Genomic DNA, 16,555 nt, shown 5'->3' with positions numbered 1-16,555 from the left:
TTAAGGTAGACTAGAATAGAATAGAATAGAATAGAATAGAATAGAATAGAACAGAACAGAATAGAATATTTCAGTTGGAAGGGACCTGTAATGACCATCTAGCAAAGATCTGAATGTCTTGCTCAGAGGTGGACACATGCCCTGTGTGGGGTAGTTGAGTTCCATCTGACCTGTTTCACTGGGTAACTCAGCTTTTCAGTGTTAGTTGCCAAATAACTGTTTCAAGAACACCTCCTCAGCCCTGGCAGTGTCTGATGCATTTTCTTTGTGTCTGAAAAACAGACTGGGGAAAGAAAAACCCAAGCTTTCATTAAATGAGGTGGTTCGGCTGCAGTGAGGGTGCTTCCTGAAGGTGGTGTTTCCCTTTTTTCCCCAGCAGTGAGGTCCACACCACCGCAGTAGCACTTAATGAGAGCTCAAGTCTCAGCAGCAGCATCAACCTCTTGCCAGGGTCACACCGGTTCCTTAGGACAAGCATTTGCCTCTTACAATGCATGTGCACGAAGTGTGTCACAGCAGGACCTGGTTCTCAGCTGTGCCTGCTGCCGCGGAGGTGCAGTAAATCATCAGATCAGGGTCCAGCATGGCTCTTCGGGCTCATACTTCTACCTCTGCAGTGAAGAGTCTAATATTACCCTGGGGAGCTGTAATCTAAACTGGATGGCATCACTGACGGGCTGCCAGCCAGCTTAAGGTTTGTTTTCCTCCATCGTGTCCCCTCCCTTGTTGTCCTAAGTGTCTTTATTTGTTTCCCACATAAGGCATAGCACATTCTCTTAGAAAAAGCGTGCTGATAGGAGGCCTAATGCTGTTGCTCTGCCCCTTGATGCATACAGAAGAGAGGCTGGTTTCCAAGCCAGGTCGTCCCTTCAGAGGGATGAGATTTCCCGTTTCCAGGAGCCGGCATGCTCAGGCCATTCAGGCAGGCAGCCCTGTCAACGCCAAGTGCCTCTGGCTGACACACGTGACTCTGGCTAACAAGTCCCCAGAAAGCCTCCTGCTAGCAGAGGAGCACTGCAAAAAAAAATATGCAATGGAAATGTGTGGAATTACAGGCGTTCAGCAGCCCCAGTGCCAGGGAAAAACAAGCATGCTCATCTAATAGGACTGCAGAGACTGGATTCAGCCCTCTGGGCTTCCATCTCTGCTTTGCTCCAAGGATAACCCAGGGCAATCATTCCACTCCTCTGCTCCTTAGTTTACTCTTTGGCAGCACACAGAGTTACACAGCCTCAGAAATACAGTGCAGGGCGTAGCTGGGCAATGATCGCAATGTCTGCTCCGGTGTAAAGTGAGATAAATACATGGACTGATGAGATCTGCTGCTCCCACACTGCTCCAGTTACTGTGGTGTCACAGTGAGGAAAGGTGTACTGATGAGCAAAGAGCATCTGTAAGACCCAGCTCCAACCCAAAGAGCCTATCCTATGGGTCCCTTTATATACATTTATTCAGTTCTTCCTTCTACATGCATCCTCTCATTGATGATTAGCTTTGATTGGACATCTATCCTATTTCTAGGGGAGAAAAAATGCAATCTTTTACAGCACTGTGTGTTCAGGTCATGCTGGAGGTAGACATCTCCCATGAAATTGTGACATTTGATCTGTGGGTCCTTCTCCTTACTTAACTATTGCATCTCATGTACGTTTTTGCTTGCTCCTTTGGTGGACTGTAGATATTCATCTTATTAATCTCTAACCTGCATTCTTACCCATGAGTCTGGACCTCTTCCTTACTTCACCTCCACAACTACAAGAATTAGACACCTTCTTGTTTCAGGGCTTTGGAATACAGGTTAAGCCTACAAGGTTCTCTGCCCTTTGGGCAAGGATTGCCTCGCTGTTGTCACTGTTGTTTACTGGTGAGCAGATGTAGCTCAGAATGAGTTTGATGTACCCATCACCTGTGGTTGTCCTTGATGACTGTCCCATCAAGGGGATGTATAATGCCTTTGTTCCTCAAGATAACTTTCCACCAAGAATATGCCCTCTGCATTACGGACAAACGGATTCAAAACCCCATGGATTGAAGGTGTCAGTAGGGTTTTGCGTTAAAACAGTGATAAATGAGAATGGCATGCAAAGCTTAGCAGCTGCACTACCATCTAGTTGTGCATTGCTCTGGTCTGTACAAATAATGCCAAGTTAGATTCAAGATTTTCATGGAAGAGACTGAGGCCCAGCTAGAGTGGCCTTAAATTCTCTAAATGAGCAGAAAAGCCTTTCCTAGGTGAAAATGAGAAATCTCAAGTGTATCTAAGACAGAACAGAAAAAAGCAAATCTGGGGTGACTGTGAAATGTCTTGTGCTCTTCTGTTAGAAACTGTTCTGCAATTTTGATTAGTCCTTGCAAGAATAGTCCTCCCTACTTAGGAGAGATTGCAGGAGTGCGTCTGTAGAGCAGCCAGGTGTAGAGTCATGTCTCCATGGTCCTCATGTTCAGCACGTATTAATCCACGGCCCCAGAGCTCCTCTCACCTATAGGCCCAAAGGCCACGCTGCTCTGAACACCTTCTACTCAATTATTTAAAATTCAGTTGCTACGGATCTACTCAAGGTGATCAGTTTAAAGAAAATGCAGATGGCCTCTGGTTTTGAGTTCCCGCTGCTCTTTGGTTAATTTGGTATGTAAAGTTATTAGGCTAATTACGTGCCATGTGTTGCATGGGGACTGACTGCATTTGAGGATTAATAAGCACCCGGGTGTGTTCTGTGCTGAAAGTCCTCAAGCTGGCAGACGGTTATTTCACTAAGAAAGGAGGTAACGGAGACAAACCGTGAGGAAATGAAGAGGTTTCCTATTGATCCTGCAATTGTTTTTCCGGAACGAGTGGTTGCAGTGTCCTTCAGGTCTCTAACCAAGTACCACCCCTTACTGGAAGAATTTAAGTGAAGAGAAGCAAAGTTGTTCAGTTTGCTTTGAACTCCTGCAGTTCTATGGAGCAAAGTGTGCCAGCTGGGCAGTGGAGGACCATGGCTGGTGTGTGGAAATTTTTCTGCTAAGAGATCTTTACCATATTGTGAACGAGGTCAGAGGGTGTCCTGCAAGCAGTGGACATGGTCTAAAGAAAACTGTCCTCAGCTCTCTGGCGTTTATGGTGGAATTCACATAGAAAGCAGAGAGGGGAACAAATACCACTGCAAGGTTTTGGAGATGTTGAAGAAGAAGAAAGTTGTTTTCATGCCGCCATGTCCTGAGGTGGTGGAAGATCAAGAGAGAGACCAGGGCAAATGGACACTACTCCGCAACATCAACCAGGCCTTGAAGCCCACGACCATTTTAGCGGTAAGATAGGGGGTCCCAAGCTCTGAGCATGGCTGGGCGCTTTCAGATTACTTTGAAATTAGCCTCACTGTTTGACGGGATCCTCATACGGCTTGTGCTTCTGCTTCTAGCTTCTCCTACTTTCCTCCTGAGACTTTCCTCCCTCCCCAAGCACTGTAGCTCCCCTGTGGTGCAACCTTCTTGCTCCTCCTAAAGATCCTTTTCATGAATTTTGTTGATCTGTGCTTACACCCATTGTGATGTTTCCTCCTCTTGCTCCACTCTTGGGTTGTTACTGCCCGTAGCTTTTGAGGTCCTGAGGGTCTGCCCCAAAGTGTTTGGAAGGGCACTAGCACCCAGCGGCTGCGCTGAGGAGGAGTTGGACAATGTTGATTCTGTAAAGTGGCTGGTGGTATTCTCACTTCTCTGTCGTGTGTGTTGGAAAACAAACTGCCTCCGTCTAGGCATGAGGCAGGTTATGCAACTTATAAGCCAGTCCACCCAAGCTAGTAAATGCATGAATCACCCCGATTTGCCCTGAAATCCCCAATATATCTGCTGCTTTTTGAGCTGATCCAAGGTGATTGCATCGGCAGAATGTAACTGACTTCCATGAGTTTTATATCAAATTGATTAAAGTCAGGGAAGGAAATAGGTCGGTACTCTTAATAAGTGATGTTATTTTTTACCGCCTCACACTTTCCTAAGCTTACCAGCTTAGCCCATCCCATAAGACTTTTTTCACCAGTATTAAGAACTGCACTTTAATGTGTTTAGAAAGAGCATTCTGAGAGGATAAGCACGCTGTGCATTAGGCAGGAGTTGTCTTAGTGTTGTACAGTATCACTTTACCTTGGGGAGGGCAGACTGCCTTTTTACCTCAGCTGTGTGGTAGCAGAACACATGAATCAGGCTCCTTTTACAGCTATTTAAAATCATTGAAAATAACAACCAGCATTACAATCCTTGTTTTCTTGATCAAGAACAATTCTTAGGCAGCTGCTGAGGGGTCAGGCTTTCTGCTGAACAGGGACTGAGCACCCCAGCTCTTCTCTTGCTGACACCTTGATCAAGTTACTCACCCTGTGCATGAATTTGCCCAGCTATGCAGTGAGGATAACGGAGCTGAACACGCTGAAATGCTTTAGAGTCTTGGATCAAAGGAGCTAAGAAATAAATATTAATATAAGTAGATCTATAATGTACCTGTGCACAACTTACAACATTCATTAGTTGGGTTTTTTTACCTTTTAGCTGAGTTATGAGAAGCGAGAGTAAGGCAGTTAATGAGAAAAAGATCTGAATATTATGTTTTTATGAGCTGGGTAGAAATCCTTATAACAGTGGAAACGAAAACCCAGACTAAGGGTGGATCCTCAGCTCCACATGAACAGAATTACTTTATTGATACTCTAGGTGAAACCTAGCAAGCAGCTGCCGAGGGTGGAGTCTACCACAAAATGGCTGGTGGCTCCTCGTGTGCAGTGCTCCTCCATGTGTGGATCCCTGGGTACGGCCTCACATCCCTGTGCCACTCACAGGGTAGTACCTCTCTGAAGTCCTGGTGAGCAGTGGCTTGGATGGTGATTGTTTCATCACGTTTTATATTGCTGGATGTCACCATTTCCCCACCACCCGGAGCGGGGCTGAAGGTTGTTCAGCAGTCCATTGGGTCAAACAAAATCTAAAAATACTCTGTCCACAGAAATGGTTGATAGTGGATGCTGAGGAACAGGGTTATATCAGAGCACATGCAAAATGATCCCTCCTATTATTCAATTTCCCTCCTCCCAGCAGGTTTTCAGGACTTCAAAAAGTAGATACTGCGTTTGCATTGTTCTTAATGGAGCTGACCCATGGAATGTGGCATTAGGTGGGGCTGCAAGGTCACAACATTAAATTCAAAAAAGTACATTCGCTTGCTTGATGCATGTCTCACAATAATTTAACTGTATTGCTCCCAGTTCTTTTTTTCCCAGGCACACACTGAAAACAGGGCTGGGAAATAATTCTGCCTTGTTTCATAGATTGAGGATCTTGTTTGGGAGTTTAGTTTTGGGTTGTTTAGGGGTTTGCTTTTGTACTGAGGAAAAGAGCTTCTTAAAATCCTGTTTGCATTCGAGTAATTTAATATCCACACAGCTGATGAGCAGATAGTCCCTGCCCAGCAGGACTGACGAGAGGTCTGTAGGATCACTGGTGACATGGAGTGCGTGGATAGGGGTCAACTGCCGCCGTGTCTTCCCAAACGAAAACAAAGAGGTCTCAAGTGAAGGAGATGACACATCTGAAACACACAAAAGGACACAGATTTTCCTGCTATCTGTAGCTAAACACTTACTTTGAGATTTTGGATGCTAAAACTTCACAGAGCTTCAGGAAGCACCTGGTCAAACTCAGAGTAGACAAAATCCACTGAGAAGTATTAAATGCAAACACCCCACCTACAGATCACTGTAGCTGGAAGACCTCCTGAAGAATTATATATCCATCTACCCCTCTGGTATGTCCTTAGTCCTTCTCTAACCACCCTTTTCACCAGTCTCCAAGGCAGGGGAATGTATATTTGATAGTGGTTATCTGCGAGGAAAAAATGTGCCACAAATGAGCTCAAAACCATCCAGTGCAGCTGGAGCTCAAAACCATCTCGTGATTGATCTCAAAACCTGAGAGTGACTTCCTAGGTTTGTACATTGCACAGAGGGAAATCTCTACCCAGGTGAGTTTTTGTGTCTGTATCACTGCTCTGTAACCTGTTTGCTGGATGCAGTCTGTGACCAGCCACCACTCACAAGCTGTGTGGACCATGCCCTAATCCTATTACCTTGCAGGGGATTTCCTGAGCATCTGTGAAAAAGGGATGGTTTGGGGTTTGCAAAGGAAGTGATTTGATTTGTACTGATGATTTGAGTCCAAAACATCAGCAACTTGTATCCCAAGGGATGCTGAACCCTCTGCAGCCCTGAGTTTAACTGTCCTCTCTTTGGTTCCAGGGGGATTATGTGTGGATGGACCTCAAAACTGGACGGGAATTCGATGTCCCCATTGGAGCGGTGGTTAAACTGTGTGATTCTGGACAGATCCAGGTTGTGGATGATGAAGGCAATGTACGTACAAAGGGTTGTTATAACTCTTCTTCAGGCCAGGGGTCATAGGGTCATGATGATTGACTTTGTCATGGACTTCTCATACATCCTTGGGAATCAGCTGTAGCATAGTTTTCTATTTGTAAAGACAAGATAATGTTGTGGCCCTACTTCTGTGACTGTGCTGGGAGTGAAAGGCTGGAAAGCTTCTTAAGGACAATGATAATAGCACCCTCCAAAGTATGTTTAGATAGTGCTTTGAGCAAACCCACCTCGACCTGCTGTTCCTCTGCTGTTACCCAGTCCTTCCTCACCTCCTACCAATACAGGATTTGCCCAAACACTGGTTCTCCTTCAATTTCTCACCTCTACTACTGTGCAGTGGTGGCTTTTTCAGAGTAGCTCCTATATCACAAGCAGAGGTGATCAGAGGAGGTTTTTTGTCCTTTATCTTTTTTTTTCCCCCAGCCTGGGATAATTGTAAATGCTCTCATTCCATTCAAGGATGGTAGAAACAGATTTGGTTCCGCAGGGCCTCTAGCCTAATTTGTAGTGGCTTTTGAAGCCCTTTAGAAGTGCTCAGTCTAAACGACACTCTGCCAATAAAAGCGTGATTTTTGCCACCTTGTGCATCCTTCTCTTGTTTTCTAAATCATCTTTTCTCTGCTCAACAATATTCTGTGGCAGAATACTGTGATGTGAAAAATTGTGTGAAGGGAAGAACAAATCTGCTATTTGTTAAAAACTCCCCTGATGTGCTGGGTGTCAAAGCTGCCCTAGACGATACTCCTGCCAGGATGGCTCGTGTCTCATGTCTCTTGCTGCTCCAGTAAACCAAAAGATGTTTTCTTTCTTCTGCTGTGAATCTTTCAAATTACTCACTGCCATGCCCCAGCAATAGAAGCTGTGACCTGTGTGCTAATGCTTTTCCATATATGTTCTTCCATCTGGTCCTTCTGTCTGGGCTGGATTGTTTCTGTCTCTCATCCCAGTTGTATGTCTTTTGACTTATCTTTCACTGCCCTCACTCTCTTCCCAGGAGCACTGGATTTCCCCGCAGAATGCCAGCCACATCAAACCCATGCACCCCACCTCCATCCATGGAGTGGAGGACATGATCCGCCTTGGGGACCTGAATGAGGCGGGAATCCTCAGGAACCTGCTGATCCGCTATCGGGAGCACCTCATCTATGTGAGTGTCCACCCACCTCCACCTCTTGCTCTGCACTGTACCCCATGCTCTCCTTAGCTCTAGGGAACCCACATGGGTTCCCTGATTGAACTGAGCATCTGGGTTTCTGCCTTTACCTGGATCCAAGTGGTGGAGGGCTTCTGCACTGTAGAGGACACATTGCAGAGTTTATGGATGCCGCAGTGAAAGAACCCATGAGTTAGATAATGATCAAAGTCCATGCCACCTCTCTGCATAGCCTTTGTGGAAGTTCTGGAGACACACGTTGACTTTCTGCACATACAGTAACCAGTTCAGCCCAGACCATGTGCATGCTGTAGTAATCCTAAAGCAAAAGCTTTTGGCAACTGCATGCTGGATGTGGCCCTTGTATCTTCTCTGAACCATTAACTCATTCAACCTATGTGGATGAAGACAATGGAAGCTGGAGGTACAAGGGATGAAATATCTGGGAAAATGAAGTGACAAACTCCTAGAACAGCTCTGAAGCAGCTTCTCTATGTGTGTTTATGACTTATTAGCTCTGGATTGTCTGGGATCCTGACAGCTGATCTTTGGGGACACCAGTGTCCTTCTTCAGATCCGTCATGTCATGCCCAGTGGATCCAGTGCAGCCTTGCCAACCCAACCAGATGATCAGCAATTGAGGGTTTTATGGGGAGCCAGCCATAACTGCATCTCTCTCATGCAACAGCATCACAAACGCCACCTCCCCAGAAGGACCAGAGCCAGCACTGAAGTCTCTGTGCTGGTTTTATCAGTGTGCTCTGTGCTGTGTAGTCTGGCGCACGTTCTTGGGGCAAAAGTGCAGAGTGCATGTGTTTGCCACTAGCTAATGTACTCAGTCTATGAAAATATGGAAAAATTGGTGTTGCTCTCAAATCCTACAGTGTTCAGGTAAGGCCTTTGCAGGGCTTTTGAAACCCAACTGGTTTCAAACCCAACTGGTAATTTAAAAGGCTCTAGAGACTAGATTTTCAGGCCAAAGGGAACTGCAGTACAGACAGACTTCCCAGTCAGCATAAGCTAACAGACCATATCTAGGTTTTTGTCTATCAATCAAGTCTGCTTGCTCTGCTTGATATCCAGTGCCTTTTGATAGGTTGGTTTTGGATTAAAGCTGGGCAGTGCTGGAGAACACACCGCTCTGTTACATAGGCTGTTCATGCCTCTCAAAATGACATAGAGCACATAGCTTGATAGAAGAGCATGTAAACCACCTCTGTCTACACGTGTTATTGGAGGCTCAGGAACCCAACTTTGATCTCATCTTTTAAAAGTGGTTGCACTAGGAGGAGTAGAGTTGTGTCAAATGTGGTAAATATTGATGGCAGTTTCACAAAGCCAAGGGACCACATGGATACCGTGTGGGTAGGGGATACCCAGTTCCCTGGGGTGTTTTCTCCTGGGGTATGATGTGCTCTGTGTTTAAGATGGTGAAGCTCAGTGTGACTTTACCTTCACTCGTTGAAGGTAATCTTTGAAAGGATTTCTGACCCTGCTGAGTAAAGGGTAACGTCTCCAATGGGACTTCAGTCCGTTTTGTTTCCTCATCTCCTTAGCTTTGTGGAGGGTGTAATTCTGCTCTAATAAAAGATACTTTTCCTTTTTCTCCTTCCTCACATTTTACTCATAAGACAAACTGCGGCGGGAGGGTAAGTATGGCTCTTGGCGCTGTCATTCGCAATCGCAGTCATGCCTTCCACCAGATCACTCGTTTCTGTTCACCATTATGGCGTTCTCATTTACCTTGCACGACCATTGCTGCTGCTTCACAAATGCACTGAAAGCATCATTGCCTTTGCTGCAGAGCTTGGCCCTCATGGTGAAGTTGTAACACCTCCCCAGAGCTGGAAAGTCCCCAACTTGTGAATGTGGTTAAAGCTATAAGTAATGACCCCATGTCTCTTTATCTGGAGACAGAAGCGATGCCTACTACAGCTCTCTAAGGATTGCCAAAATGCAGTAATGTTTGGTAGAGCTTCATCCCCATAAAAATCCAGAAGAAGTCAGCCATGGTGTTCTGGGTAGCGAGGGAAGCAGGCTCAGAGAGGATTTGTTTGGGGCTAATTAAAATGTAGGTCATGCAGGAAGGAATGAATTTGCACCAAGATGTGGTTCCTGTGGTCAGCTATGGCAGAGCCCCTGCCTGTCAATAAAACTTTATTTTCCCAAGACAGGAGGGCTTTGCCTTCACTCAGCAACAGAAACCAGAGGGATAATAATTCCTTAGAAGTGACCTTTGGCCCCTCATCAGCAAAACGGTCAAAGTTTTGCGTTGTCAACTGTGAAAACTGGGCAAATTGTGAGTATTTATCAACTAGGAGTAACCTACATAAACAAGCAATAGTACAAGAGTTCATGCTGACGAGGTATTTTGTGGATCACAAGGGAAGGGTCAGTGGGAGCATCCAGAATTCATTCCTGCAACTAATGGTTAACTCCTTTAAAAGTCTTTCTGGCTGCATTCGGGGCAGGAGAGACCACTGTGGCTGAAACACAGGGACTTCAGGGACCCCTGCAAATAGTCTTTTTGAGAAGAGGCTCAAGGAATATTAGGAGTGACCCTAAAATTAACCTATTAATAAATTATTAAGAGGAAAACAGTCTTCCAAGTATCTCACCCAGGACTGGAAGTAGTCTTGGGATTCATTGGGGATTGGTGACATAATCCCATTGAGAAATCAAGCTCACTCTTTCTCTGAGCACTAAGCTTACCTGTTCTGTCCCTGTGGAAGGCTGCTCTGGGACTTCTCTGCTCCCTTATTTCAATGCTGCCTTCTTCTGACATCCAGTCTACATGATTTCTCAGCCAATTTCTACCCTTTGGATTTGTGGCAACTTTGTTCTCGAGCTTAAAGAGCTTTTTTCCTTTACTGACACATAACCCCCTATTAGAGGGAAGATTATCGTATCCTGTATCAGTTACCACTGTAAAGCTAAGCCTCACCTGGAACTGAACAGAAAGTTGCTCTCTGGTGTCAGCCATGAGGCTAGAAAGCGAAGAGCCCCTAAGGGCTTCCAGCATCCCTACTGTGGGACACAATTGCCACCTACTGGCTGCCTTGCAGGAAGCTCGAGCTGGTGGGAAGTGTTGCCTGGATGGTAGAAAACAAATTATCATCTCACTCCTCTCAAGCCCTTTCCATCAGGATTGAGGGATACTGGGCTTGATGGGAGAAACTCGACCTCTCACCAGCAAGCAGTAGTTATTTTGCCGCCTTCAGAAAAGAAGAACATCTCGGACTTGTTTTATTCATCAGCCAGTTTGCAATAGGCACAAAAAGAAGAGCAGCCAGCCGAGCATGGAGAGATTTTCTTCTCAGTTCACAAGGGTCCTTGCCTGTGCCATTTTGCTGCTTTGTGCCAAAGGCTGATTGTTGGGTTTAGGCCACACAGAGAAAAACCCATAAGGATTATTTTTATGTTGAATTTTTTTTTCCTGAGAAGAATATATGCAGCAGTGAAGGCACAGCTGGTCCCACCAGGAAAGAAGGGTGAGATTAATCTTGTAACTTTAGTTTCAAAAAGTTAACCTAGAGAAGGCAACTTGGCTCCTTTGAAGTCATGAAGGTAGCCTTCATTCATCTCGTGCCCCTTGGTTAGCCCAAGATGGAGTCCTGTTTACTCGCGTGCTCTAGACACTAACTTTTAGACAGCTGAACTAGAGGAAGGAGATCCTTATTCTCTGACTTGAACTTGGTATGTGGCCAGAACTCCTGACCTCAGAGCTGCATCGGAGCAGGATGACAAAAGTCAGGAGTTCTTTGGTGAGAGGCTTGAGAGATTCGGCTCCTGGAAGGGCAGAAGTGAAAGAGCAAGACACTACAAAGGGGTTTGCTGCCCAAGGCCCAGGACAGCTTTGCTCATCTGAGTGCCACAGAGGGCATTTCCAAATTTTCAGATATAGCTGAGAAGGGGTATGGCAGACTCTCTGGGCCATACCCATGTGACCAAGACAGCATAAAGAAGTTTGGTCGGGCAGAGATGGTAGAGAAGAACCTAGTGCAGAGGGAGTCTTAGCAGCTCTGCTGTGAATCTATAAAAACAGGTTAGGCAGACATCAGGAATGGTTTAGATCCAGCAAGTTCTGCTTCAAGTTATGGCAATGGTCTTGAGGCTTCTTTAATCTCTTAGTGTCTCATAATTTGTACAAATGCAATGGGTGTGGGTATGTGCTGGCTCTGGTGATATATTTGCAAGTATGAGCTTGACTTGAAACTCTGAATCTTAACCGAGGAGCATCCAAATATTAATTAATGCTTGGATCCATGCTGTGCATGAGCAGGGCTGAGTATGAACTGATTTGGATAGTTTGGGACTTCTGCTCCAGTTTTGCTCCAGGCTCCACCCTGCAAGCATCTTTGACTTGAACATCATCTTTCATCCAGCTTTTGACAGGCCTTGGTTTTTCTGGCCTCCACACTCCATCCAAGCTGCCAAAGCCTCTCAGCTACATCCCAATGACCCATAACCCTTCATGTGTTTCTCCTCCAGACATACACTGGTTCAATACTGGTGGCAGTTAACCCCTACCAGCTCCTACCCATCTACTCACCTGAGCAGATACGCCTGTACACCAACAAAAAGATTGGTGAGATGCCACCACACATCTTCGCAATTGCTGACAACTGCTACTTCAACATGCAGCGCAACAACAAGGACCAGTGCTGTATCATAAGGTGAGTTGGTGAGTTTCCAAATGAGCCATATGCTGAAAACGGATGCTGAGCACCTGCAACGTGGTTGATAGGCAACAACTTATCAAACAGAATCAGAAATTGAACAACCAATTAAATCTTCCATCCACATATTCCCAGTGCAGAGGTGGTCTCTGTTTGCTGTCCACTCACCTGAGCAGATACGCCTGTACACCAACAAAAAGATTGGTGAGATGCCACCACACATCTTCGCAATTGCTGACAACTGCTACTTCAACATGCAGCGCAACAACAAGGACCAGTGCTGTATCATAAGGTGAGTTGGTGAGTTTCCAAATGAGCCATATGCTGAAAACGGATGCTGAGCACCTGCAACGTGGTTGATAGGCAACAACTTATCAAACAGAATCAGAAATTGAACAACCAATTAAATCTTCCATCCACATATTCCCAGTGCAGATGTGGTCTCTGTTTGCAGTCGCTGTTCCTAGTAAATATGCTTTATCGATCCTTTGGTACTTACCCTGCAACCCAATAGATCTCAACTTCCCCTTTTAAATTTAAACTCAATACTCCTGTGGACATCAAAGATGCAAAGACCCATACATTCTGCACAGAGAAAGGGCAGGGAGAAGCCTGCTCACCTGACTTGTGGTTGTTCACGCTGCTGGCGCAGGGTGTCTCCCTGCGTGGCTCTGCTCTGGACTGATCAACCTTGGGCACCAAGGAATGCCTTGTTACAGTTCTGGGTATAGTTCACTCCGGTGTCTGTCCCAAATGGTGGTATGAACCAGATTTGGTTCCCCCAGCCCTCCAAGGCTGTCCTGTCAAGTTTTGAACCTTCAGACAGTGTTGTGCTTTCAGGGCACTACCTGTCTCCAAAGCAGGCCTGTCCTAAGTTTTGCTGCATAAAAACATACCTCTGGAAAAACACGCGCACAGTATTTCAAATACATGGGACTGAAATGATTATGTTGCAAGGCTAGAAGTTATCATATGGGGCCCAGAGGAGAGTGAATTCCAGGTGTGATACAGTGTGCCAGTGGCCAGCCAACCCTGAGAAGTGAGGCAATTCAGCCATGGGGACAGGGCTGGTTACTGAACACCGAGAATGTCCAGTTCAATCCCTTATATTGGCTTCCCCGTTTATCACACAGGGCATAAACTCATACCAAGGGATTTCTGCCCAGCCCTTCCTCTTGTACCATCACAAGATAACAGAAGTTATTTTCCAGTGGAAAGAAAGCTTTGAGGAGTAACTCTTGCTTCCTACCCTGTGATCTTCTCTCCTACCTGCCCCTTGGTAGGACAAGGCTGGAGAACCTGTGACAGTGCCTGCCACTGAAAGACAGTATTTCACAGTCTGCCTTCTAGTGCATTTTGGAGACTCAAGACTGGTGATGAAGATGCCCCATAGGACCATCTAGCCCCTGGACCAGAAGTTTGCGGTCTGGTGATCATACCTGGAAAAGCAATGTCTCAAAGTGCTTCATGCCTTTCTTAGTGCTGACTGAGTGATGGTATTTGCTGGAAAGGCCCAAACCCAAGCAGTGGCTTGGGCCAAATGGACTGTAAAGCAAATCTGGATCTTGGCTGGAAGCTGTCTAGTACTATGTCCTACCATTTGTCCCAGAACCAGGCCTTGGAATGCTGGAAACCATCCTTAGTAGCCTCATCTACCTGTGCTAACAGAAGAGGCACAGAGACAGGAGCCCCTTTGGAGAGGACATTGGCAGGGATGCAGCAGGGCTTTCAGTGACCTCAGTTCCTGTTGTCTTTGCAGTGGTGAATCTGGAGCGGGGAAGACAGAAAGCACAAAACTGATTCTACAGTTCCTGGCAGCGATCAGTGGGCAACACTCCTGGATTGAGCAACAGGTCCTGGAGGCAAATCCCATTTTGGAAGGTGAGGCCTCAGATGATGGAAGGAATTGTTTGCTGGTAAAAAAAAAAAAAATCACATTTGGGAAACACAAAATATGGCTAAATATAAGTAATTTTTGTTGCATTTTGAGTTTCAAAAAGTGATAAAATTAAAAAAAAAAAACCACAAAAAACCAAAAACCAAACCAAAAGCAATGATGTAAGCATTTGTTAAACAGCATATTCAGTTTCTTGCAGTCTGAATTTAGTTTTCACGAGACTAATGTTCTCTGATTCAGACTCTTAAATCTTCCATGAATATTTTTGACAATTGTTTTGTTCACATAAAATCGAAAACTTAAATCAGTAATTTTTTCCCCAACATTTCTAAATAGAAACCTGAATTTTAGGTAATGCTCTGTGTAGTCTGTGATTTCAAAAATGATCACCAAATACTCCAAGGTCTTTTGAAATATCTCACCACCTCTTCCAGTGCTGGAATTACAACTGCATGCAGAGCACCGGCATCCTGTAAATGCTGGATTCAACTAACTCAGTTTTTTGTTTTATTTGACCATAACTGCAAAAACCCTACTCCTATTCTTTGCTGGTTCAGTAGAACATAAGATTCTAGATCTTCTCAGACCTTGTGCCAGCAATGCACAATAGCAAACCCCACCTTTTCCTTCCAAGATCAGTGAAAGGCAGCAGAATGCAAAAAGAGAAATAAAGGTGGTTCAAGAAAGAACCAGATATCAAGAATCAGCTCGTGGCCTTAAGAGTTTCATTGGCAAGCTGTTACTGTGATCAGCCCCACTGTTTTAATGGGATGTCTGTAAATTAAATCTGTGATCTGACCCTCTGGCCCCAGCATGGTGCCAGAAGGACCTTATACATTTATGCAGAAAACCATCATTTTCCTTAAAGCATGAGATTATTTTTACCTCCCCTGCCGCTCACTGAGGGCAGTGGTTTGCTTGGTAAATAGCCCCCAGGGATCATCAGAAATGTGGATATCCCAACTGCTCTCTATGCATAACGTTAGCAGAGCAGATGTGAAAGCCCCTGGCTGAGCTTTCCTTCTCCATGCTCTGTTCGAGCTTCTTTTGGTGGTGGCATGAAGATGCAGTGGGGCTCTCGGGGCACTGCAGGGGTGCCTGACCGCTGGCATTATAAAAGCATCGTGGTCTATGGCATTCACACAGGGGGTTCCTGAACATGCACTTTATCACTGCTAGGATTGAGGGGAAGAGGGGTTCTGTGTTTCAAAGGCATCTCGATCACCTGCCAGCAACCCTGGAGCATAAATTCCAGGATTTGTATTCCAGGCCCACTTCAGTCCACGTCCTCACAAAGATGAACATGGGCACCTCTCCCTGCACACAGTCTCTTTGCAGGGAGAAGATGCCAGCTGAAGGCTGGCTTATTCCCTCTGTTTTTCCCTGAAGGATGAGCTCTTTCCTTTCCCTCTGTCACCAAATCACTCACCAGCAGCTCTGTCATTTCCCGCAATTTCCCACACTATGTCACCTTGCATACTGCAGCATCCTCCTGCCAGCCTTGCTCAACCCTCTTGTTTTTCATCGGCTGCTGCCAGAATCCTGCTGTCCTAGCTCCGCTTCCTGAATAAGGTCACCCCATTCCTATGCCTCCTTCTCTGTGTCTCTCTTTGTATTTCCAAGGACAGTCACCTGCGATATATCCTGTTTCCCCACTCTGACATGAAATTAAGCCAGCCAAACTGAAATGAAAGACTTTGGGACTGATTTTACCTTCTCAGTCCTGTCTTTTGATTATTTTTTTGCCTGTGAGACTAGATCCATGATCCTTCCCGCATCAGGTCCTCTCTAACCCACTACAATTCTCCACAGCTTTTGGGAATGCAAAGACCATCCGTAACGACAACTCCAGCCGATTCGGGAAGTACATCGACATCCACTTCAACAAAAGGGGAGCTATTGAGGGAGCGAAGATTGAGCAGTACCTGCTGGAGAAGTCCCGGGTCTGCAGGCAGGTAAGGTGTGGGAGCTGGCCCTCAGTCAGTTGACCTTTGCGTTGCTGTTCTACTCACAGAGCTCACACTTGCTCTTCTGCTGCAGGCTCAGGATGAGAGGAATTACCACGTGTTTTACTGCATGTTGAGAGGAATGACCATGGAGCAGAAGAAGAAGCTGGGTCTTGGGAAAGCCACGGACTACAACTACCTTGCGATGGTGAGAGCATAGCAAAGCAGAGGTTTGGTGAGGTGATGTGGTGGGAGTTTCTTAGCCAGGGATAGTGAAGTGAGAGGTTCTTCCTCTGCAGCTCAAGAGCTGGTCTGTTGGTTATGACCTTCCCGAGTCTTAGTCACAGGATTTGAGGGACTTCTTTGTCCCACCACCACAGGCCTCACACTCAGTGCAAACCCTTAACCCCTGTGCATAGACCAGGGTATTTCTGTTCTTCCTGTGGAGGAGGACATCCACTAGTTCTTGTGGGTGATTTCAA

General features: G+C 45.8%; 1 protein-coding gene across 1 annotated transcript; it reads left to right on the top strand.

Moving 5' to 3' along the window:
- Positions 1-3,156: 3,156 nt before the first annotated feature.
- On the top strand, positions 3,157-16,281 carry LOC104491615 (unconventional myosin-VIIa-like; the record flags this gene model as incomplete). The annotated part of the gene is made up of 7 exons (XM_010134065.1): positions 3,157-3,288; positions 6,261-6,374; positions 7,393-7,545; positions 12,043-12,227; positions 13,990-14,111; positions 15,940-16,082; positions 16,168-16,281. Coding segments are annotated over exons 1-7 (963 nt in total), but the record flags the coding sequence as incomplete, so codon positions are not given.
- Positions 16,282-16,555: the final 274 nt, after the last annotated feature.

The sequence above is a fragment of the Buceros rhinoceros genome, unplaced genomic scaffold (assembly GCF_000710305.1).
Source record: "Buceros rhinoceros silvestris isolate BGI_N320 unplaced genomic scaffold, ASM71030v1 scaffold6824, whole genome shotgun sequence".
NCBI lineage: Eukaryota > Metazoa > Chordata > Aves > Bucerotiformes > Bucerotidae > Buceros > Buceros rhinoceros.
This window is presented reverse-complemented; position numbering and strand designations above follow the sequence as displayed.